This window comes from Streptopelia decaocto (assembly GCF_964273445.1).
Source record: "Streptopelia decaocto genome assembly, chromosome: 7".
Lineage (NCBI taxonomy): Eukaryota > Metazoa > Chordata > Aves > Columbiformes > Columbidae > Streptopelia > Streptopelia decaocto.
Genome location: NC_138661.1, coordinates 68,138,703 through 68,162,387, shown reverse-complemented (window position 1 = coordinate 68,162,387; position 23,685 = coordinate 68,138,703). Strand labels below are relative to the sequence as shown.

The following is a 23,685-nucleotide window of genomic DNA, read 5'->3' as shown; positions in this document are numbered from 1 at the left end:
CACAGCCGTAACTGGAGATCTCTTCCCAGCTTCACGCCAGCTGTGGGACTGAGCAATGGGCACAGCAAGCACTGGCTGGGAAAAGCTGCACTAATGACATTCTCAACAAAACCTGGCTTGCAAAATAATATAGCTTGGGTAAATACATTGTCTCTATAAAGGTTTTAAACAGTAACACATCAAGTCCTGTGGATGAACAGGTGTTATGATCTAAGTCCTAATGCCCCAGGAGGAGCTTAAATAGTGCCAAGTACAGATAGAAATTAAACACAAACCTGGAACTGCTTAATTTCTGCCTACTCCCCTTTTCTACTGCAAACGCATGGCTTGGTTTGCTGTGTTTCATGTGCTACTTTCATTCAGTATCCAGAGCAATATCATAAACTATCAAAAACCCACTTCAGTTTTCATTGTTACCGGATGCTCGAGCTTGTGCATGTGCTGCAGAACACGGAACCAGACAAAGGGTGACGCTGCAGCACCCTCCCCTGGCTCACAGCGCTCACGTAACCATCTTAGGAAATGTACAAGTTATTCCAGGTATAATACCCAGCTCATTTGCAGCTTTGCCACTATTTTTGCAATAAACAGAAAAAAATCTGCAAAATGCAGGCCATGGAAAGCTAACACTAGGAAAGGCAGGAAAACCAAACAACTTCATATTAGGAAAAGTTCTCCCGGCAGGCTAACAAAGCCATTTCAATAGCAGCAGGGAAATTCCCAGCCACGAGTTTGAATAGAGCAGCCGATAAGAAGGAGGAAGAACAATAATCAAAATGTTTAATGAACTTTGACCTTCCAAATCGAAGGAAAAACTTGTAAAAAGACAAAAAACAAACTATAAACACATGACAACATTTAAAAAACTCAACATATTTTACAGAGACACAGAAATTTGCGTCTGCCTACGGATGGACAGCGGAGCAGCGGTGGGCACTTGTACCACAAACAGGGCCGGGGCTGGACCGGTTCCAACAGCTGAACCCACACAATGTACACCAGATAATGCACCCAAGCGAGGCCGCGCCAACCACGCCGCACAGCCCGTCTCCATTTAAGTAGCTCAGCCTCCTCAATAAATTCTACTGCATTACAAACCCAGACAAGGCACCAGAACCAAGAGACGGATTGTACGGGACAAAGACACAGAATATCTGAACAAAGGTCCCGCTGGAGAATCTCCCGGGGAGCCTGGTGGCTCTCAACCTCTTACACCCCAAACTCTGTTGCCAAGCACGGGGATCTTTCATCTTCACAACAAAAGGATTTCTGGCTTCGGCCACCCGGTTAATGACACCAGCTTCCCTGGTCAATTATGACAGGTTCCCTGGTTCATCAGAGGCAGGAGTAGAGTCGCTGTGTTTTGGGAGGGGTTCCAGGAAACTGATAAAAGTCAGACGTGATGTGAGATGTTAAAATGCTACACAGTAGGGTAAGTAATGACAGCGAAAGTCAGTTCCAGTCACGTTAATTTAGAAAATACTCGTCATTGTTTTATACAAGAGCTCTGTAAATCAACCCAGAACAAAATTAACGTGCTACCTCAGAAGAATATCCGTACTAGGAAAGACTGGACAAGGAGACCAAGAGCACCAGTGCCTGAAAGAAGATAAAGGCAAGTTTGCTTTATAAATACATAAGGAATTAGTCTTTCTCCTCTTTAGAGACATCTGCCCTTCTAAGAACTTGTGGCCCACACCAAACACCCTGGGTATCAAGCAGTTCTGAAGAAGATGGCTGCAGGGCTGAGTGGTTCACAGCACTCCTGCTCTAGTGGGGAACAGCCGCAATTCTTACAAGGCTGAGATCCAAGGATGTCCAGCCTGACTTCTTCAGCCCTGCATCACGAGGGAGCCTGCAGCAAGTTCTGATGAATGAAGCTGACTATTCTCCGCAGATAGTGGTACCCGCTGGGCACGCTGCAGAGAACAGCAGAGATCTCCTCCTCCCTGGGAAAGACAAAATGATCACGTTGAGGGGACACAGAACATTTAACTGCCCATCCCCAGCTTTAAACCCAAGTGGTACGGAGCAGTTCTTTCTGTTCAACTCACCCAATATTCCCAATCTGTTTTCGGACAGTGAAGGGCAGGGAGGCCAATGGGTAGCTGGCAGATAGAGACAGGGTCAACTCAAACTTGGCAAAGGCTGCGGAAGCGGAGAACAGAAGCTTCACTCTGTATGCGAAATAAACACAAAGATCAATACAACATATTAGAATGTAGAATTACCACTATGAATTATGTTCCAGAAATGAAAATGTTGTAATTGATGCAAGAGGATCAATAACTTCTAGAGAGCTCCAGCGCAGGCTCACAGTAACTTCATAAATCGGGTTGAAAGGACCTTCCCGCTCTAAAACTACCGGCGCTCTAACCCTGAGCAGAGAACAAAGCCCCCGCTGTCCTTGCAGAGAACGCTAATACACAACTCACAAAACATTCCAAAAACTATGGGAGAATACAGGCTAATCATAACAAATAAGTTTTCTAGTTAACATAAAATATTCCTAGGTAGCTAAAGCTTTCTGAAGTTTTAAGTAGGGTGGATTTACCTCCATTTCCACAACTCTAAGATTTATTTTGAGTGCATTTGTCCTTCAATGAGTGATTCTGCTTGGCTGAAGCAAATAGAAGATGAAAAGAAACAAAGCACTAAGCTGCAGGGAAACTCTTGGCCGTTTCCTTTGTGTTGCTACACTCTGGCCTGAAGTTTTAAGTGCAAGGGTGAAGGCAACCAGGAAAGCAACACGGAAGGAGAGCTTATGTGACAGGCAGGCAGCGGCTGAACCCAAGAACAGCTTCATTTCCATGCACTTGGACATAATCGTGCAATTGCATTAAAATAAATTAGATTGTTGTTAAAAATAGTGGCATAAACTCTCAATTTCAAGAAAACCAAATTGAAAAGATGTCAGTGTTTTGTTCCTGATTATCTAGAGACACTCTGGGAAGGACTGGTGTGTTACTCACTCGGTGTCGTTGATGTCTGTCTGCAGAAGGTTAAACTTGCCACCCCATCTCTGCAGAAACTCGATCTCCTCTCCCAAGATCTTGCAGTGACTCACCACCAAGGAGACATCACGAAGGACCTACGTGGGCAATCAGAAAAGCCATCGCATTGGCACTGGGGCTGTGACTACGAGACACTTGAAAATGCAGTTTGTCCTAGGAAGTGTTTTAAAAAATGTAGTTTAACTGCCGCCTCAGCTCAGATGTGAAGATGAAGTTGTACAAGCAAAACAACATGTATACATTTGTATATGCATATGTATATATTTGCCCTAAGTTTCTCCTTCCAGCTTTGCCAACAGGGGTGCAGACACATGCAGGAACAGTAAATTTGGCTTGGCGATTTAAACCATTAATTCTTTAGGAAGCAGAATGGCATTCAGCTCAATTCTTTAATTTCTACTAGTAAAAAAAAGAAAGGGATTTAAAGAAATCACTAAGGCAGGTGACATTAATGCAGCAAACTAGGAAGAAACCAGAGCTCTTAGGACTTTTGCCTTCAGGGACAGGTAATTCCTCTCGCAGAGTATTCACGGGGCGGATTTTGATTTGCACTGGTGAAGCAGTCATTCAGATGCTTTTCTCTCAGTATCAGCCCTATTTCTCTGTGACAGAAAGGATTCAATGTCCGTTCAGAGTCTTACGGCTCTCCTGGAACCTCACCTGGGGCAGGCAGCGCAGCGTGGGACACTTCTCCTGCCAGCAGCCCTGACTCTCGATAAACTGGAAGATGAGCCTTTGCACTAAGCACGAGGAGGGTGGAGCTCTTTCCTCTGTAACACAAAAGAAAACCACGTTGCCAGAAATCTTGTAAAAGTCACACAGTAATGCATCAGCAGACAAACCACGAATTTCCAGATGTCTTCCCAAGAACAGATTACCAGGGCAGCTACTGTCAAGCTACTCAAAAAATCTTACCATCCAGGAGAGACTCAAAGGTCAGGCTGACTATCCTTCTGGAAGGATCTTCACCGAAAACATCACCATCTGAGGAGGAAAAAAACCCAAGCAATTGTTATTTCCACACTTTGATCTGGAGTAATAGCCCTTTCTCTTCAGGAACAATCATTCATCACGTACTTTTCTGAACTTTCACAGAAAGCACTAATAAATATATCCTCTCTGAGCTTCCGTGCTCCTGCTGTAGTATGGTTTCTATTTCCTTTTAGCAGATCTTCCCAAATATACAAACTTTAGATTTCTATTGTGTAACTATTTAACCTTTCAAATTCGTAAACCAGAAACCTACCAGTTTTGCGACTCACCTATGGGGGGTCCGAACACAACCGTGAGTTCAATAGAATCATAAAGAAAACTGAAGACCGCCTGCTGTTCGCTCCATTCAGTGATCTCCCACTCGGTGAAGCTAAAAGGAGATGAAAAAACACCGTCACCCACAGTTCCAACCAACACACACCATTATTTGAAGGATAAAGATCAGTGTTGAGTGCACTTGCAGCTATTACCACATAATACAGCAACAACATTTCCACTTTCCAACAGAAGGTAAGAGTGGGTTGGGAACGCAAGCAGAATGCTATTTTTTTACATAAGTGTTTGTTTTGGAGTCGGAGGAGATTGGATCTAGAAAGACTGAACGCAGAGCGTCACTGCAAAGCTGTTAATAGAAAACCAGCGCATCACGCGTGGAAGTGCAGCGAGGCTTTGTGGCTTATCCCAGGCTGCGAGATGGGCACCCACAGATTGCCCAGATCAAATACCAACGGGAACCAAACCCATTTATACACAAATATGAAGCCCAGAACTAGCTGATCAAAATAAAACCCGAAGGTCTTTTCCTTACTCGTATTTCTCCAGGAGCTCCCGGAAGCTTTTTTCTTGTTCCTGGAGCTGGTTCATCTGCACAAGCATTTGCTCGTTCTCAGTCTCCAGCTCTGCCAGTTCTCTGCAAAGATAAACCAACCACTTGGGTTAAAACCCACCAAAAAAGCTGGATGTGCACATGTTAGTTAAGGTCTTTAGAACCCCTTTGCCATCTTACCTTTGAAGTTCCTCTTCTTCAGCTTTGAGGCTTTCCAATTCTAAGAGAAAAGGAAAAAAGCTGTGAGAGGAAAGGGCAGCAAAGCCAGGCCTAACTTGCTGTGCAGTCACTGTTCTTAACAACACGAAAAGTCTCAACCTGATGGCTGTTACTCCTACCTGGCTTCAGATATGCAGTCAAAGGTTAGTAATTATTGAACAACTAAAATGCTGAATATGATAGCCAGCACACACTCTTCGCATCACACTGTACCAAGTTCTAAATGCCATGTTTTCCAGGGGAAAAACTGCCTTTTTCATACTTAAACATCTCTGTAATCAGCTGTATCCAGTGCAGAAAAGAAAGCACTGGTGCTTGCGTCCATATCAGAATTAATATATCAGGGTGGGCCTTGAGTATCAACCTCTCCAGAATTAAAACCAACAACAAACACCAAAAAAAACCCTCAAAAAACAAAACAAAAACCCAAGCAAACAAAAAGCAAACAAAAAACCTCACAAACAAACAAATCAACCCCAAAGTGCTATTACCTTCCTCCAGGTTTTTCACTTGCGGCATTTCGTCACTGCAGTCTGTTTCCTGTTCTTCCCGGTCTGAATCTATGGGAAACAAGTATCAGGTCTCTGCAGAACTCCCAGATTCAACGCTCAGATTTCATTTTATTTGTCTGTGGATTCTATAAATCTTAGTATTTCAAAGCTAACTAAGAAAAATGGACAAAATGCCAGAAGGGTATCTACCAAACCCCTGAAAAAGTAACAAGGAAAAGTTTCATTGCATTGTTTCAAAGCTCCTACCATATAATTTGATTTTTACTTAAGGCACTGAAAGAAAAATGAGTTGGAAGAAAGAAGGGAGAATACACAGAGCATGGTTACGCAGCAATGCCAAGTGCTGGCTGCACAAAGGACTGTAACATTCCAATAAAACACCACACAGAGAATCCTGAACTGACTATTTTAAACAGCAGCTTTGCAGAAAAAGAGAGAAATCGGCATATCCGTCTGTGGTGTGGAAAACCATACCTGTCCCCAGAGCAAGGAGACAGCTCTGCGCCTCCTGGATCAATCCATCCATGCGCTCCGCTCTGGACTGCAGCTCGCCGTATTGGTCCTGAGGTGGGAGAATGAGACTCTGCTCACACAAGTCTATGACATGTTTTAAAAAGCTGAATTGAGTTCTGGGACCAACAAATGGATCTTTGCTTGCTGAGAAACTCATGAAAGCAGCTGAAATAATCTTTCATTAGAAGGAAGAGGCAGACGGGTGAACTCGAAGGCAGTAGCCGCGTGTAGGAAGGTGCTCGGTACTTAACAAGGTACCTGATAACTTTTCTTATGAGGGGAGGAGATAAGGCGTGTAAGTAAATAAATTGCTGGAGCTTTCTACACATGCATGTTTCTGCTATCTATCACAATGTGTTACTTTTGCATTTCCTTGCTAGTTACTGACATTAGTGCAGTATAATGAGCTAACTTCTGATGGCATCTCCTTTAATACTCCCATTTTTCACTCTGTTACTTCAATTGCCAAACCCTTCAACAGAAGGTTCCTACAGTGCAATGAAGTCACTGTCCCAATGTTTTACATTTGCCTATAAATCAAAGGGAAGCACGTTTACTGAGAGGAGCCTTTCAAGGGCATGCACGGCTGCACACAAGGATGAGGCTCCTCCACGTGGCAGTCAGGCAGACAAAACGTGGGGAAGCCCCTTTGTTTCGGGCCCAGCTGCGCGGCCTGGCAGCGCGTTACCTGTGCGCTCTGCAGCAGTTTGCTGTACAGCGTCGCCTTCTCCTTGTGCGCCAAGATCTTACTCTCCTTGGTGAAACAGGATTTCATTTTGTTCAGTTCTGCCCCAAAGCTCTTCAGCTGCAATGAATGGAAAACACAGGTGGTCTCATTCTAATTGCTGTGTGTAGAAATTCGATTAATAAGCTTTCACATTTGTTACTCCTAGATAAGGGTTCCAGGTGCTTTCATTGTTCCTAAGTGTAATTCTTCCCAAATCTGGTTAATAACCTAGCTGCACTGATACCCCTATCAGTCTAATGAGCTATGAAAAAATACTGGCTTTTAGAAATTTTGACTCTTGCTTTTCATTGAGTAAATCTTTATTCTTGGCATTAAAGCCATGGAAAATAGAATCTCAATCTCCCTTGTCAGTTCTTGTTGGGATACTTTTATGATGCTTCTGTTTTTAAATATAAATGTCTTTGGTGTGCTTTTTGTGCCTGCTATCATTAATGTTCTCCTTTAAATACCCTCTGGCTTCATCTATTGTTTTGGCATGTGACACCACGTTTACACTCCAAATCGCATATGCAGCTTTATTTTTGCGCAATGACATATTTTTCTCATTGTACGTCTTGCAACATCGCATCTCTTTCTGAACTAAATAAGCATTTAAGTTAATGGACAATTCTGCTCCACCAATAAAGCGGCAGAGTCTCTGTGGGTCATTTTTTCCTCCCAAGCTTGCACCGTTTGCTTAGGCCCCTCTCAAGTTTCTCTTTTCTGCCCTCAACTAACCTGAATTATCAAGTTTTTCAGTTGTATAGCAACATATTCACTTTAATTATTTTAAAGGGCACATATGCTTGCATTCTTCTCTCATAGCAGTCTTCATTGAGAAAATATTTTGCCTCGTATCACCTACCTGCCAAGTTATTCTGTGACCATTCTGGTTTTTATTTTATTGGAATACATTGACTAACCTTACTTCTTTGTTAGATAACAACCAGCGTTCTCTCTGCACGCAGCATTACCTCCTCATCCGAGCAGGTTCTCATTACTTCCCACAAACTCTTGTTCACGTTCACCAGGAGCTGATCCTGGACATCTACACACGGTTTTAACCTGAAACACGGGGAAAAAGTGGAAGGAAAGTCTTGTTGCAGTTGCACCAAGCACATAAAGACGCACATAAATCAAACTTTAATTATCTCCATAACCACAACTCCTCCCCAAGAGCTCGCCCTATACCCTCTAAATATGCCATAAACAGGCTGCCAGCATAAAGTACGTTAACTATCATTTGTTATTTTTCCCATATGTGATGCATTAATTTTCTTCAGGCCGCTCTGCATGCAGCCAGAGCTGAGAAATAAAATTACCAATATAGTCTGTGCCTGAAAACCACACTTACTCATCTATCATCTGCAACAGGGCCTGGCAGTCTTCTTCATAAATGCGCAGCTTGGGGCGATAGACGTACTGGCTGTACAGGAGATCTGCTGCGGTCGGTGGGGCAAGGACTGCGCACTGGGGAAAACAAGGGGAAATTGTGAAGAAAAAAATGCCTATTTTTTTCAGAAGCAGGGACTTGCAATCCATTCGTGTACAGAAACCAGCAAAAGGCCAGAAGCTTTATTTTTGCAGAACAGAACAAAAAAGCAATAATGGAGGCAGCCTGACATACTGAAATGACTGCTGAGCCGGGACTGCCCTTTGGGACATACCCTCATCACTAGAGCTCAAACAGAACAGATTGAAAGAGGTTAACTTCTTTTTAGATGAGTGTTTGAAAAACATGCGTACATGGTTTCACCTTGTTCAGCACCGAGTTACTACCAAAGAGTGGCACTTGTCTGCAAGAGAAATAAAAAGTTCCCACATCTGCAAGGATTCAGCAGACACCTTTTGGGATGAGGATACGGAAAGGGGGTTCAGGCAGAACAGACTCGAGGGGAAGAAATAAAGAGCAGTAATGTCATGGTGAGGGACATATGAAGAAGAGTAGCACAGGGAGCAGGAGTGCAGAGCAGCATTTCAGGATTCCAATTGCAGTGGCTCATGGACACAGTAAGACAATAAAATAGAAAGGTTAGATGGAGCTTCTTTTCTTACTTTCAAACTTATCATCCATAAAACTAGTTTAAAAAGCAAGAATGAGTGTATTTATCCAACAACAGATAATCTTGAATACATGGTATTCTGTGAGGAGATTTAAATTTATTCTATTTTTCAGTACCAAGGAGGAAAAAAAATCATCAGACTTATCAGAGGTTCAGGGCAAAGAGACAAGAGGAAGCACGTCGTGTGTAACGCACATGGCACAGCCGAACTGACTGCTGGCTCAGCTCACGTAAAGGCCCTTAATACAGACCAGTTAGATGATAAAAATAATAGTAAAAAAAAAGACAAGGGAATATCATTCCAGGTCAGTGATATTGCGCGTAGCAAAGGCCAGACACTCACGGTGGCAGGAAGATGGCTGTGCCGGGGCTTCTGAATCGGAACGTGGACTTGAACAAGCGTAAAAAACTCCCTAACTGTGATATCACCATTCTGAAATTTCTGTAAAGATGAGGAGAAACATACAGATAAGTACATTTTTCAAGCAAGAACGCTTTCTTGCATACGCACACACAAGATTTTCCTGTTAGGACAAGAAGCTGTTCCCATACCTCCCACAGGGTATCCTCACAGATGCTGTCAGTGAGGAGCTGAGGCTCCATCTGGCTGCTTCGCTGACCTGGCCGAAAGAGAAAACAATTAAAAAGGGATATTGCTGGGGTTAATAATATTCTTACGGAAATACGAACCTGAGCTCATTAGCTCTATAAAAATAAAAAAGCCACGTGTACCATACTGAAAAGGAATAAATCTGAGAACAAGACTCCAAGCAGTTCCCAGGGGGCAGACAGACCTTTCCAGGTAAAGCGAGGCCTGAGCCCCCCCAACACTAAGCCAGGCTTACTTGTGAGTTCTGCGTCAGCCCTGGCCCAGTCCAGAGAGCTGCTGCTGCTGCTGCTGGCCTGAGTGCACTCGGGGCTCTTCACCGACATCTTGGCAGGGTCGGCACCTTCATCAACTTCATCTACCCGGCTTTGAGACACAGCGCCAAAAGTCACCTAACATCAGCAAGATAAAGAAAAGAGTTATGTGAAACAGTACAAGAATAAGTTAAGTAGTTTATTGTAGCTGTTTCTTGCCATTCAGAGCTGTTTCATTGTTAGAATTGGCACATTTTATACCTAACCAGCACAAGGCCTGTGAAGCCATTTCCTGTGACAACATGTAGGAAGTAAAGCTGTAAAATCCTTCATTCATTTCTGAACCAGCAGCCACCACAGCCCTCTCTGCTGGCTTTTGGAACCAGGACATTTCTACTGATGACATACAAACTTATTTTTAAGTTCAGATTAATGCCTCATACTTGCACAGATTTTCTTGATTCAGCTGCAGTTTGTACTGTCTATACAAAAACGAATTTAAACTAAACATCCATGTCTGGATTTTAAATAATCGCCTTAGGCCTTACTCTATCATTGTGCCTAAGCAACAAGTAGCAAATAGTTTGGTTCGGTGGACTAAGAGTATCTAGTTGAGAAAGGATTAAAAGGATACTGTGGAGTGGTTTAAAATTGGCACATGCCTTATTCTGTCTGTTTTGCATGGCTCAGCAAAGTCACACACGTCAAGCTAATTCTCCTATTCTAGCAATAATGAAAAGTACAAGGACAACACAGCAAAAGGAGGGCAGACTGCTGATGAAGAGAAACAAGGAAAGCTCCCCACAGATCCGCTGACACCCCCACATTTACTCCAAAGCGCTTGTTGGTGTGGGCTGTGTCTTACCGAGGTGACGGGCTCACCTGCAAGTCTCGGGAGGCCTCACCAGCCAAGGTTTCATCCCTCCTGAGCTTCTTTGGACTTTGAACATCCTCCTCATCTCGTTCCACAGCTCTTTTTGTGTTCTTGCAAGTTTTTGACTCTTCAATTTGATTCTTCTCGTTGTGGGAGTTTTGGTTTTTGCTTATCTCAGTGTAAGCATTTTCCACAAATTCAGAGCTCACAGATTCGTTTGAATCCATTTCTTCTGGGAAGACAGGAAGAAGTTCCTCTGCGATGAACTGGGAAGGGCTGCAAATCTGCCTGCTAGACTTCTGGTTACCTGGGATTTCACCAGTGTTTTCACTTATTTCTGAAACTGGTGCTTCTCCTTTGTCTGAAGGTTTTGCGTTTACGTCTCGAACACTAGAAACAGAAGGATTTCTTCTGTTTGGTAATTTAGGGTGGAAGATACCTAGAGGGACACTTAGTCCTTGGTATTTATCCTTAAGTGCCATGCCTAAATTCGCACCTACGGGAGCAGCTCCAGATTCAAGGCATGCGTCCTCCTGCTCTTTGGTAGGAAATGAATTATTTGGATCATTTCCAGTATTTTTTCCCAAGCTCAAGGCATCCTCTGGCTGAGCTGATGATCTGGGCAGCTGGTCAGAACAAGCAGTTTCAGAAACAGAGAGAACTGCGGATTTCCTTCTGATATTTTCCAGTTTTGAACAAATATTGAAAATACCTGATCGTTTCGGTGCAAGAGTGGGATCTATTTGATCTCCCAGACTGTCACTGACCAGAAGTTGCTCATTTTGTTCAGAGTTTATTTGAAAGTCTTTTGGAGGTGTCTCCCCTTCAGCTGACAGCCCCTCATTTTCCTTTGATTCCGTGTTAGAAACCGGAACGAGGTTTGTTGTAGCCAAGCCTAAATCTGGACCTAAACCTTCCTGTCCAGCTGAATCAACTTTCAGTACTTGGTTTCTCTGAGTACTACATGCAGCTGGAGAACCTGGTTGCTGGACGGGGGGTGAAACACAGGATACCACATCCCCACTTTCCTCACTGCAACCCACAGGCCCGGAACTAGGAAGCTGGAGGGGCACTCGCTGTGATTTGGGGTCTTCTGGAGGTGCGAGACGCTGCTGCCCGCTCCCAGGGACCGTGTCATCTGTGGGCAGGGGGACATCCTGTGGTGCCGGCACAGCCACAGTCTCTCCTGCACAGGAGACCGAACAAACGGGATCTGGTGGTGTGCCGCTGGGGACTTCAACAGCTCCTTTCCTGCTAGGAAATGCTGCGGCTGACAAAGCAGGAGAGGGAACGCTGGGCTTATCCTGGGATTTTGTCTGATATTCACCATTCAGGTCTTTCATATGCAAGGAATCGACTTCATCTCTACAAGAAGACGAGGCTCTATGCAGGTCTGGTTGCTGAGTGCTTGTGTGTGGCACGTCTTGGTTCTCAAATCCGTCATTAACAGCAGCGGTATGAGATGCAGTTATTTCCATATCATCTTGGTTATGGGGAAACACAATGGTTTTATCAGCAGGACCTCCATCCTGTCCACCCACTTTACCACGTACTAGAGCTGTGTGAGTTTTCGTGATGTCCATATCCTCAGCCAAAGCAAAAAGGATGGTTTTGCTCTCTGAAGCAGCCTCCTGCCCCACCTGCTGAGCCAGGTTTAATCTGTCCTCACGTAAGACTCTCTCAACAGGGCGAGCCTCAGTCGTGTCCACATCAGCCTGGTACGGCGTGAAGGTCCCCGAGGTAGCGACAGGAGCAACCTGGCTGAGCTGCCGACTTCGCAGAGGATTTTCTTCCAAAGCTACGTTGTGGGCTTTAGTGATTTCCATGTCATCCACAGCAAACACAGTAACTTCACTATTTGAAGGCGCTTGCTCTCCAACCTCCTTACCAGAGTCTGGTTTAGCATCACATACAACTTTTATGGTAATTTTATCAGCAGAGCAAGACCTGGTGATGTCCATGTCAGCCTGGCTGCTCGTGAACAGAAGAGTCTGAGCAGGATGTGCTGAGGATGCGGGATGACACCCTCCCTCATTTTGCGAGACAATTTCATGGCCTATTGCGGCCGTGTGGCTCGCTGTGATCTCCATGTCGTTATTATCATCACTCAGCGAAAATACAACAGTCTTTTCCCCGGTTGCTCCCTTCAAGCTTTTCCTTGCTGGCCTTTTAGCCACGTTAAGCATCCCTTGAGATGCAGCCCTTTCTGTAGATTTATCAGTTGCAATAGTATCGAGTCTACTTATTTCCATGTCATTATTGCAGGTAAAAACACAAGTTTTATCTCCAGACACTAAGGATATTTCATCAGTCAAACTTTTACGCTGCAAAATTATTTTGTTGCCTGCTGAAACCTGATGACTCCTGGTGATGTCCATATCAGCGTCTTCTGAAAATATGGTAGTTTGCTCACCTGCAAAATGCACCTGTTTTAAACCAGTCATGGTTAACATTTTCTTGCCAGATACCAAGGAGTACACATCAGACTGCTCCTGAGGATTTATTGTCATCGTGACCCCTTTTTTTAAGGACATTGTTTTATTTTCCTCTTCAACAAGGTATCTAGGTACTGCGTTTCTTTCTGATAAGACAGGGTTGGTGTTGAGATCAGGAGCCATTACCGCACAGTTTCCAGTCAAGTCCATGTTTTCACCAGAGGGAAACACAACGGACTTTTCCAAAAACGAAGGCAACTGGGCCCTTCCCCTGTGTGGCTCAGCCGTCCTGGCCATGAGCAGCTCTTTGTTCCCCGCTGGGCGCAGGCCAGCAGCCGGGGGAGGATTTCTAAAATCTCCCTCAGAACCTACCCGAGTTGCCAATCCTTTGGTTGCTGCCTTCATAGGATGGGTTTTCTCTTGCCTGGCTGGGATTGGGCAATCTGCATTTATTCCTAATACTGTTCCAGGTGGTTCGTTTCCTCTCGTTCCAGAGGGAGCAGGCTCACTGCTGGAAATGAATGAACCTCTTGGAGCCAAAGGAGTAACAGCTTGCTTATTTGTGCTTGTTTTCAAATCCCCACGTTCCATTGCTGTGGTCTGACCTGTGATGTCTGCCCCAGAACTACAGGCAAACAGCAAGGTCTGGTGTTGCAGCTGCTCGGATATCACATTATTTTGATTATGATTATTCTCGCATTCTTGTACTATATGAATAGGAGCAACATCAAGGGCAGCAGGATGAGTTTTGGTTATGTCCATGTTTTCATCATCTGAAAATCCACACGTTTTGTCATTTGTGCAGGAAACAGAAGCATTTAGAAGGCTCTTTCCCAAAGGCTGAGACACAACAACTTTTTGACTTTGCAAAGACACGACTGCACTGGTGTTGGTGACACTATTCTCAGGGACTCTTCTCTTTTGCTCTGGTAATGAACACACGATCTTTGCACAGGAACTGGGACCACTTGCCTGAGAGCTTGTTTTTCCAAGCTTCTTATCAACCATTATCCTCTCAAGATCTGTAGTAGTCATTTCTATAGCCTGGTTTCTTTTAACATTCCCACCAATACTGGTCACCTCAAGATTCTCCTTGTCCATATCTAAAGAATTTGCACTTTCGCTGATATTTTTGTTCTGGTTCTTTCTTGAAATTATTTGACAATGCACTTGTTTTGCTTCTGCAGTCATCCTGTTGCTTTGATCATCGATGACAACAGCATGGCATTTCGTTACTTCCATTTCTTCCTGTTCATTTGAAGTGGGACAAGTAGATCTGTCACCAAGGAAATGAGGTTTGCAGGTGACAGAGGTGAACATTCCAGCAGATTCGTTTTCTGCATTCTTCCCATTGTCCTTGACAAGCCAGGCTTTAGTCAAGTCCATATCTTCTGAGAATATCACTGTCTTCTCACCCGGCAGAGAAACACGCTGAGAGTTTGCCGGTCGGTGCTGAACTCCACCCTTGGAAACATCAGTAGACATTGAATTTGTACGTGAATCAAACCCAGCGTTCACCGAAGCGGTCCTGGGATCCTGGGACACTCTTTCGATTCGTTCGTCTGAGCCCAAAGCCAGTTCAAGTGCAGTGTTTTTATAGGACACGGAGGCTCGATTATCTAAAGATGGCAGACTCCTTGTTACATCCCTGTCACCATGTGCGGGACGTCTGGTTTCTGCTTGTGAAGAGCTTGTATTAACTGGCTTCTCAAAGGCTTTATGGCAGGAACTGTTCAGTTCTTTGGTGCTGTCACTATAGATTACACCTGTGTAATTCCCAGTGATTTCCATCTCATCACATGTAGAAAAAACAACAGTTCTATCAGCTCGGAAGACAGTCTCAGAATAAATGGATCCTGGGATGGCAGAAATGGTTCTGGCCTCCTGTTTGACAGTTCGCAGCACTGGAGGATCTCGCCTGTCTTCAACATTGACTGTTTTTTTTTCTGTACAAAGTTGAGTGTCCTGCTGAACAATTAAGTGCTGATTAGATGCTCTCTTTAATACAGAATTATCTGACTGTGTGGCTGGGAAATCCTTTTTGACGTTTGGACTTTGATTCGCGCTGCTGGAGAAGGGCAAAGACATTTTCACAGGGTGAGTGTCTGTCCCGTCCCTCGCGGCAGCCGCCAAAGCCTCGGTGACACCCGCACAGAGCGGCGGAGCTTCCCCAGCGCCGGCTCTGGCAGCGGGCGTCTGGCAGCCGGTCATTTCCATCCCACCGTCCTGCCCTCGGAAGATTTGTGTGACGTTGCAGCTGTCTGCTGGCTCACGGGAATACACAAATTCCACTGCTGATCGTGCCACGTCTTCCGAGACTTGTGAAGGGACAAACCCCACATTTTCTTGTTCAGGTTGCTCAGCAGGACTGGGTGCCTTTTTGTTTGAGTTCAAGCTCATCAAAAATTCATTGAAATTTATTTTTCTTGCAGCGGTAGCATCTTCCTTCTGCTCCAAAGATAGGCACGGACGGTCCGAAGGGTCAGAAAAAAACTTGAATTCCTTGCTTGTTTCTGCCTTGTCATTGTTAGAGTTTAACCCAGCCAGAAATGACGTGATATCTATTTTCTCGGTGTCGTCAGCGTGGCTGTTTCTCTGGTTCCGCGCAATCACTGCAGTGTGACTAGCTGTCATGTCCATTTCGTTTTCATCTGAAAAGATGAGCGTGGTGTCAAACCGATTTGTCCTTTGAATCCCATTGTCCACATCATGCCACTAAAAAATAAAAACAGGGAGAAATTACAGTTACTGACACTTAAAACAAATTATATGATGCTTTATTCTATTTGAAACTAAAGTCAACTAATGCAGTCCTAAGGATACAGCTATAGCTTTACATCCTCTTTTGGGAAAAAACAGAAAGGATTGAGTTCAGTCCTTCTAGATAAGCAATAATACATGCAAGAAAAGGATGACCACTTAATTATTGGGGCATATCATATTTCAATGGCTACTTTTTTAAAGAATGTGTCCTCAATTTTATTGTTGGGCAAAGACTTCATCTCTAGACATATTTTGGTGAGGATGGAATAATTACAGACTCTTATGGATCAGTATTTTCTATTTCTGTGCAGTGGTTTCCGCTTCCCCCCAGAGCGCTGATCCTGCGCGAGCCCCGGAGCAGCAGCACACACCGCATGCTGTAAAACGCTTTTCCACCACTGACGAGGGAGATTTTAGTCTCTTCAAGTGAGAGGACTTACAGTTTTAAAGCTGTGCGAAAAAATTGGCCACTAACAAGATATAATACTGTCTTTCATCAAATATAATGGATATAGATTAGGCTTCATGTTTACTTCAAATTACAGATGCTATTCTATATATGCAAGCAATAAAATGTACTAGAAGCACAACTAAATACATCACCCAGAACGAGAGACAGGTTCCACCTGCCCTTTAGAGCCTCGCAGTACAATCTTATCCACACTAGATTTTAACTGGTTTGTTTTGAATGTTCACTAACAAGAGTTAACACATGGTTTTAATATCTTTTGAACAATGACATTTTCAGCACCAGAAAAAATAAAAGCCTTCACGTACCTCTGTGTGCTGCGCCAACGCCTGGATGGGGGCGTGAAGCAAAGTGTCCATCCCTGGCAGAAGAAAGGGAAATACAACATTTGTCGTACTATTTTCTTATTATTTGATCCACTGAGCTGGAGATCTAAGCACTCGTTTTACAAATTCCACTGAGGACGTACAATTAAAACCAAATATACCCTGAAAAATATTTTCCGTACTCCTTTCAGCACGTGCAAGTGCTACTCACACTCCTGCTTTGTGATGCTTGTAACAGCTTTGTGGGCCAAAGCCCCTTCATGCAGTAACTGTCTCAGGCAGGGAGACTGTTGTAGGAATGTTGAAATTATCCAAGCAGAACCAGTAGTTTAGAGTAGACAGTCATTTTGTTATTAAATCTACTTCCAAACTCACCAGTGATCTCACAGGGAACAGCTTCAGGTTCTTCAGTTCTACAAAAGATGGTTTAGGTAAGGAGTTTGTTACAAGATTTTGGAACAGAAGGCAGCAGCAGTGTGCTGAAAAGGCACAGACTTGTGTCGCGCGGCTCACACGGGACTGGGCAGGGACACCAGACACTGCGCATGTGCCTTCAATATACGCTAATCTGAGCTGCAATCTTACTTTCCCGAGATCCTCTCATCCCCGCATGCCACAAACCACCGGTCAACACACACACGGCACGTATATTTCCACAGTGACAAGTCAAAAAAAGATAAGAGATTAATGATTTCTTTTTAACTTAGAACTTGCAGTTTCAGTTACTCCCGCTCCTTTGGGGAACTGTAGCAGTGCTCCCAAAGCCTGAAATCATCCTGCTATAAAACTAACAGCCAGATGCAAGGACCAGCTTGGCTGGTTTTCTGTCTAACTTCTTGTGCCTCTGCTCTCCACTCTTTTATTTATTGCTCTTTCCAGACCAAGAAGCCTCAGCTAGAGTACTGATCTTTATTTATATATATGTGCACACACGCACATCTTGCTATATTGGATTGATGCGTTTAAAAGCCTGGGTTAACTGCAGTTGTACACAAGCTGTTTCCTCCCCACACATTTTAAATGTAGGAAATGCCCCTGCACACGCAGGAACTGTCTAAACCTGTTACTTTACTTACCAGGTTGTTTAAATTTTAAAAATCTCACCATCATGTTTTATCTAAACAAGAACTTTGAGGCCAGACTAAGACTTTATCTACCTCTGAGGGAAAAACTTCCAGCAATAAATATGGAAGGCTGTGTCTATCAGCCATGGGATCTGGGGTCTCTCCTGAGCAATCCGCTTTGGAAGGAAGCAGTTTCAAGCTGTAGTTATTCAATTTTTCAGAAACCACCAGCTTTTTGTGAGTGACCAACACACTCTTTTTGCTCTGTCCCTTCTTTCATCAATCAAAAGCACTGAGCAATTTTCTATCTAAACAAATAAGTATGCTGAATGTCTTTGAGGAGGAATATTTTGATGGTTCCGTGTTATGTGAAGAAATCTATTTGTAGGACAGAACTCTATAATCATGGCAATATTTTTCAAACTTACTGATTAAGCTGGACATCATTCCCCGTATCTGCTTCATGCTCTAAAAATAGTAAGGAAATTATGTTACACTGTGAGAAGCATGATCAGACTATTCAGAGACAAGAGTAAACTGCACAGAAAAGACTGTTCTGAAGTCCTTGCTCTTCATGTGCCTTCTTATTGTGGTAAAACCCCAGAGAAGTGAAGTACCTGAAAATGCATTAGCTTTTCAGATTCCTCACAGGTAACCTTTGACAGAGCAAATACGACATTCTGCTCAGCCTTTTGATCTAAATCCCCAGGGCAGATTTTATCCTAGGTGCATTTTGTCTAAGAAAATAGTTCCTTTTCTGAGCTACAAGGTCCACAGTACCAGAAACTAAAAGGGTTTTCAGCCAGTCCACAATGAACAGCTGAGCACATTGTCCCTTACCTATGACTGACAGGCCCGTCACCCTAAATTCGGGCTGAAATCTCATTGCAAATAGTCTGTGAATCCTACCAGGAGAAAGGAGCTTTACCTGTGCTTTCTGATGTGTTATTCTTGACATCTCGCTGGAAGACTCTGCAGCTAGGGGAAAATCAAACACACAAAACAAAACCACACAACAAAACAACTCAGCTTTTGAGAAAAACAAGACTATCCGTTTTGAAGCAAACAAATAAATACAGTGGGAAAAAATCAGCCCTAATGTCAACCTTTTCCACACGGTATGTTCTGAAATGAGGTATCAAAAGCCAGAAGCTTACGGAACCCAACCATGTTTTCCAGAAGGAAGACACTCTTATCATACTTAAGATGAAAATCACTAAAACATTTATAGGTAAACATAAATTCCTACCTATATTGGATTCACTGAACCACTTTTGTTTTGTTTTTCTGGCTAGGAAGAGAAATTGGATAATGGCTCTCCTAGGGCTCAAAATCAACTCAACGGAACAAGTCACCCATTTGCCTTCACCGAACACTCCCAAACGTACACAAACAGCAGCCGCACAGGCAAACACATTATTACCCACAGCCCACATTTTATGCTGAAATAAAGGATGCAGATCTGCATCCTCCACATGAAACTTACTTTATGGTGTTCGCAAAGCTGACACGGCGAGAGTTTTTCTTACGTTTTTCTATATTGATATCCTGACAATAAAGAACACAACACTTTGCACATGAAATATGCTCTGCCTATATTTATGGACTAGAATGTTTATTTTTTTAGCTTTTACTCTAAGTAAATTGGCAGGCTGTTTCTTTTTTTCAGATATAAACCCATCTTACAGACAATACCAGTTTGTACACTAGTGGATCAAAGTTCAAGTCAAATGGACTACAGCAGCAAGCTATGCCTATTAATCTCTCTTTATTCTTTTCTTGATAGAAGAAATACTCTGATGTAAAATAGAAGTACAAGAAAAAGTCGATGGGTTTCTCATAATATCTAGTTCTCCAAACATTATCATCCTAAGCAGTTATTACAAGAGTTTTTATACCTGCATTATTCTAGTGACGCAGTTTAATCAGTGACAAGTTGAGCAGCAAACTGAAGATGTTAAGAGCATCGGCAAGAAAGGACTTCATAGACCTACCTGCGTCAATTCATTCCCGTTTCCCAGATCGTCAAGAGGATTTCGCGGAGCCTTTAAAATCTAAAAGAAAATATAATAGTTGAGAAGATCAGCCCCAACTACAAGAACTGATTACTTGGCTGGAGAGAATTTCTAATTTCACCGTGCCCCAGTCAATCAGATCCATCTAACAGGCTCTTCATTTGCTTTTGGAATGTTTTGGAATGTTCCTCTTTAGAGCTTCCCTTTCCTTCCTTCACTCACACGGTTTCATTTTGAGAAATGCCTTAAGTTACTCACAGAGGACAGTCGCTTCCGTCTGATGTGCTCTGTATTGTCACTGGAGGGAGAAAAAGGAAACAGGTATTCAGGAAGAAACTTGAACCAAGACGTATTACTGCCAGGTTTTTAAGGTTAATGAATTGATTTCTCCATTATTTTTACAAGTGTGAAATGAAATAAACAAACTTGCTTGGAACAGATCATTCATTCTAGCACTAGTTCCCAAAGTAAGCTTTGGCAAATGGAGCAGGCTGGCATCCAGGCCCCATGGTCAGTGAGTCTCCAGACAACCCACTGCTGAGGTTTCCTCAGCGCTTCCCTACACTCGGGCAAAGAAACTGCCTGTTCCTATTCACAATGGAAAATACATGGCATTCAAGAGATGCTCAAGAGCACACAGGGGTTAAGAAAACCTGTGGCTCTAAACAACCACATTTATACCACAATAAAATTCTTAGAAGTTTTCAACTTACTTTTCCATGTTCGGGTCTGCATAGATATTGTCCATTTCTGAAGGATGTGCTTCTCCTATAAAATACAGTCCTGAAATCCAAAAATATTAATGAACATCGGTAAGACAGTTGCATACAGCAACAGCTAGATGCTGGCCTTGGACACTGTAATTTTTCTCTCCATCTTTCCCTAGTCACAGGAACGCGCTGAAGTGTGACAGGCCTCTCAAGCCCCTTTTTCCTGTTACATATCTTCTTATAAAACAGCTGTGCTGACAGTTCAAGCCTCACTGCTTAGGCAGCCTTTTATTTAAGTAACTGGTAACTGCTGGAGATAAATGTGACCAAAGCTTACACAACACAAAGTTTGCTAGTTTGCTCTGCCACACAGGACAATTCTTCTGTCACTACTTCTCCCCCCACCCCGAGAGTATCTTCCATCAATGCAAGTAACTCCCACTAGCACAGGAAAACATACTTACCAAAAGCTGCATAACGGGATAAAATGAATTAACCCACATAGAGGGACACCAGTGCTCACACAGAGTTAATATTGCCCAATGTTTCTTGTAAACCGCAACAAAACCTGGGGCCTTGAATACCAAGTTAATATTCCTCAAAACTTCCGTCTCCTGACAAAGACCATCAAAAAATGTACCACCAGAACCAACACTACGAGATCAATACGTGTAATTTTTGGTGAGATTTCCTAGACTTCAATGATGATCTTTATCTACATACATCCCTCTATTGATAACTACACCAAGTACACGTACAGGAGAGCTATAAGCAATCTGACAGCATTTATTGTGTCGCTTATTGTCCCCTTGCTAAACCTCAGCAAGCAACGCTGTAGGAGAAACCCTGGCCTAAGCAAGAACTGAGGGATTTGTTACATTCACAATCAAGTTTTACAGTTACAAACGGAGAGATCACACAGAACCGCTCAGCATTCGCGTTTCAGTCCCAGGCTCTGGGTCTGCAGGTCACAGTCCAGCCCACGGCAGGTTCCTCTCTATCTGCAAAGGTAGAAACCCCACAGCCTCTCCAGACAATGTTCCATCTTCCCTTACGTTTAAATGGAATTTCTTGTATTTCAATTTGTGCCCATCGCTTCTTTTCCCTTCACTAGAGACAACTGAGCAGAGCTCGGCCCCGTCTTGGTTAAACGCTCCCATCAGGAGCTCATACACAATAATTCCCCCCGATAACCAGCACCCACCGCTCTCTCTTGTCCACCAAGCCACTTACCTCCCTGCCAGCCATTTAAACCACAAACTGACTCTGATTTTCCGAGCCAAAACTAAGCCTTATGTAGGAAGAAGATTAGCAAAACGCTAAAGCACATAAAGCGCTATTGCACATGATCGGGATATTGCTCACAAGGCAGAGCAGAGTTTGTGTTACGGGGGGAGGAAAAGGAACAACCTTTTCAGCGCCCCAGTTTGCTCACAGCCAGCGCTCCTGCAGGGCCAGGCAGCCCAGCCTGCTGCCGGAGGGCACTGAGCCCGAGCTCAGCCCGCGCAGCAGTCACTCCTTGCAACTATTGACATGTCTTGGACCCACACGCATGCGGTGGTGAGTGGAGACGCGCTGTTATTCTGTTTATGAAAAAGCGTCACTTTTTATTCCTATATTTGATAATTAAATACCTCCCCGTTCCACACTGTGGACACAACTAATAATTCCACACGTTTTTTTACAACTAGCGATCGTACAGATCTCCAAGTCTCCTCACTCTCGCTCTCTCCAAGAACAAAAACCGATGTATCTGGTTTCCTGACAAGCCTGTTTCGTGTCCCGCCGCGTTTGTCTGACAGGACCGGCCGAACAGCCTCCAAAGGCTGAATTACGCCTCGTTACGGCTTCTATCCGTGTTTTCCCAAACGTTAATTACGTTAAAAACGTTAATTACGTTGATCCAGCTGCATTCACAGCTGGGTTTATCAGGCGATTCCCCTCACGTTTCGATCCCGGCCCGGCCCCCCGGTGGAATCTCCTCAGGCCCGGGCCCGACGCCGCTCAACCCGCTCCCGGACGGGGAGGCCTCTCCCTCTCCTTCTCCCTCTCCTCCCGCCCTCTGCCTCCCCTCCTCGGCCGTTAACCCGCGGGATCCGCCCCACGGACACGGTAACCGCCGTCGCCTCAGGCGCTCCCGCGCTCCCCGGTCCGGCCTCTTCTCGCCTTCTCCCCGCCGGGACGCGGCCACGGCCGCTCTCACCTCCTGCTGCTCCGGGCGGGGCCCTCTCCGCTCCTCCCCGGCGGGGCCCCCTCGCTGCTCCCCGTCTCCGCCGTCGCCCCGGTCACCTCGGGCTGAGCCGCCGCCGCTTCGCTATTCAAATCCAACCGCCGCCCGGCGCGCTTGCGCTTCGCGCCAAATCGCCGTCGTGACGAGATAGAGCGGCGCTCTACGGCGGCCGCCGTACAGCGTGGCGCCCCCTAGCAGTCCGTACAACATGGCGGCTTCCACAGAATCGGCCCAGTGCCTGCCGTTCCCGTACTCCCTTTGCCCGCGCGCCCCGCAGCCGCAGCGATGGGGCTGGCCTGCCCGCCGCCGGCCCGCGCAGAGTTGCTCCGTCCTCGCGCTGTGCTGTCGCTCTGCGCTGCGCCAAGAAACAGCCGAGTGGCCGGCGCCATGTCGCAGAGGGAGCGGCGGGTGGTAAAGGATGCTCCGGGCTGTCTGCGTAGTTTCTTATAGGTTGCGCGAGAAGCAGCGCTGTCGTGACGAGGTGGCCGAGTGGTTAAGGCGATGGACTGCTAATCCATTGTGCTCTGCACGCGTGGGTTCGAATCCCATCCTCGTCGGTAACCGAAAGTTTTCTTTCTACACCTTCGTATTTTTTTAGCCCCTGTCTGTGGGGACGGACGCGCTCGCTGCCGCCGCCTCACGGCCCGCTCCCGGCCTCAGCCCCGCCGCGCTCCCGCCCTCCCTCCCGCGGCGGCCCGGGCGGGCCGGGCCTGGCCGCCGCTCGGGGAGCGACTCGCCTCAGGCTCCCGCCCGCCCGGGCCAACACTCCAACCGTCCCGGAGCGCCGAGGAACTGAAGCAGCCGCCGCGGCGGTGCCAGGTGGGTGTCCCGGGGGTCGAGGTGCCGCAGCCCCGCGGGTCCGGGCCGCTGCGGGGGTGACGGAGCTGGCGCCGGCCCGGGGGAGCCCGCGTTCCGCCCTGCTCCTCACTGACCGGCCCGCAAACCGGGACGGGGCTGGGGACAAACCGGGCCGAACCTCGGCTTGTAGTCCCTACAAATTGTCGTTTTCCGGCTGGCACGATCCTTTGGAGTTTAGTGCGGGATCAGATGTTGAGGGGTGAGGGGTTTAAG

At 45.2% G+C, this 23,685-nt stretch overlaps 1 protein-coding gene across 1 annotated transcript; it reads right to left on the bottom strand.

Moving 5' to 3' along the window:
* Nucleotides 1-759: 759 nt before the first annotated feature.
* On the bottom strand, nucleotides 760-22,708 carry KNL1 (kinetochore scaffold 1). The gene is made up of 26 exons (XM_082058264.1): nucleotides 22,588-22,708; nucleotides 20,388-20,457; nucleotides 19,933-19,972; nucleotides 19,654-19,713; nucleotides 19,146-19,207; nucleotides 18,588-18,637; nucleotides 18,088-18,127; nucleotides 16,971-17,008; nucleotides 16,578-16,630; nucleotides 10,611-15,752; nucleotides 9,713-9,866; nucleotides 9,420-9,487; nucleotides 9,211-9,309; nucleotides 8,159-8,274; nucleotides 7,779-7,869; nucleotides 6,766-6,882; nucleotides 6,039-6,126; nucleotides 5,544-5,612; nucleotides 5,014-5,053; nucleotides 4,816-4,917; nucleotides 4,277-4,377; nucleotides 3,930-3,998; nucleotides 3,675-3,784; nucleotides 2,973-3,091; nucleotides 2,055-2,177; nucleotides 760-1,949 (listed from the first exon to the last, which is right to left on the bottom strand). Exons 2-26 carry the CDS (start codon nucleotides 20,420-20,422, stop codon nucleotides 1,844-1,846), a joined length of 7,092 nt encoding a protein of 2,363 aa, XP_081914390.1. The 5' UTR covers nucleotides 20,423-20,457; nucleotides 22,588-22,708; the 3' UTR covers nucleotides 760-1,843.
* Nucleotides 22,709-23,685: the final 977 nt, after the last annotated feature.

What these genes read in the sequence shown, in the direction of transcription:
- KNL1 (XM_082058264.1), bottom strand. Translation starts at nt 20,422, where the DNA reads ATGGACAATATCTATGCAGACCCGAACATGGAAAA. An exon ending in AACTGCTGCAGAGCGCACAG is followed by an intron (nt 6,127 to 6,765) that starts GTAACGCGCTGC and finishes CTCCCACCTCAG; the next exon opens with GACCAATACGGCGAGCTGCA. An exon ending in AGTGAAAAACCTGGAGGAAG is followed by an intron (nt 5,054 to 5,543) that starts GTAATAGCACTT and finishes CTTTTCTCTTAG; the next exon opens with AATTGGAAAGCCTCAAAGCT.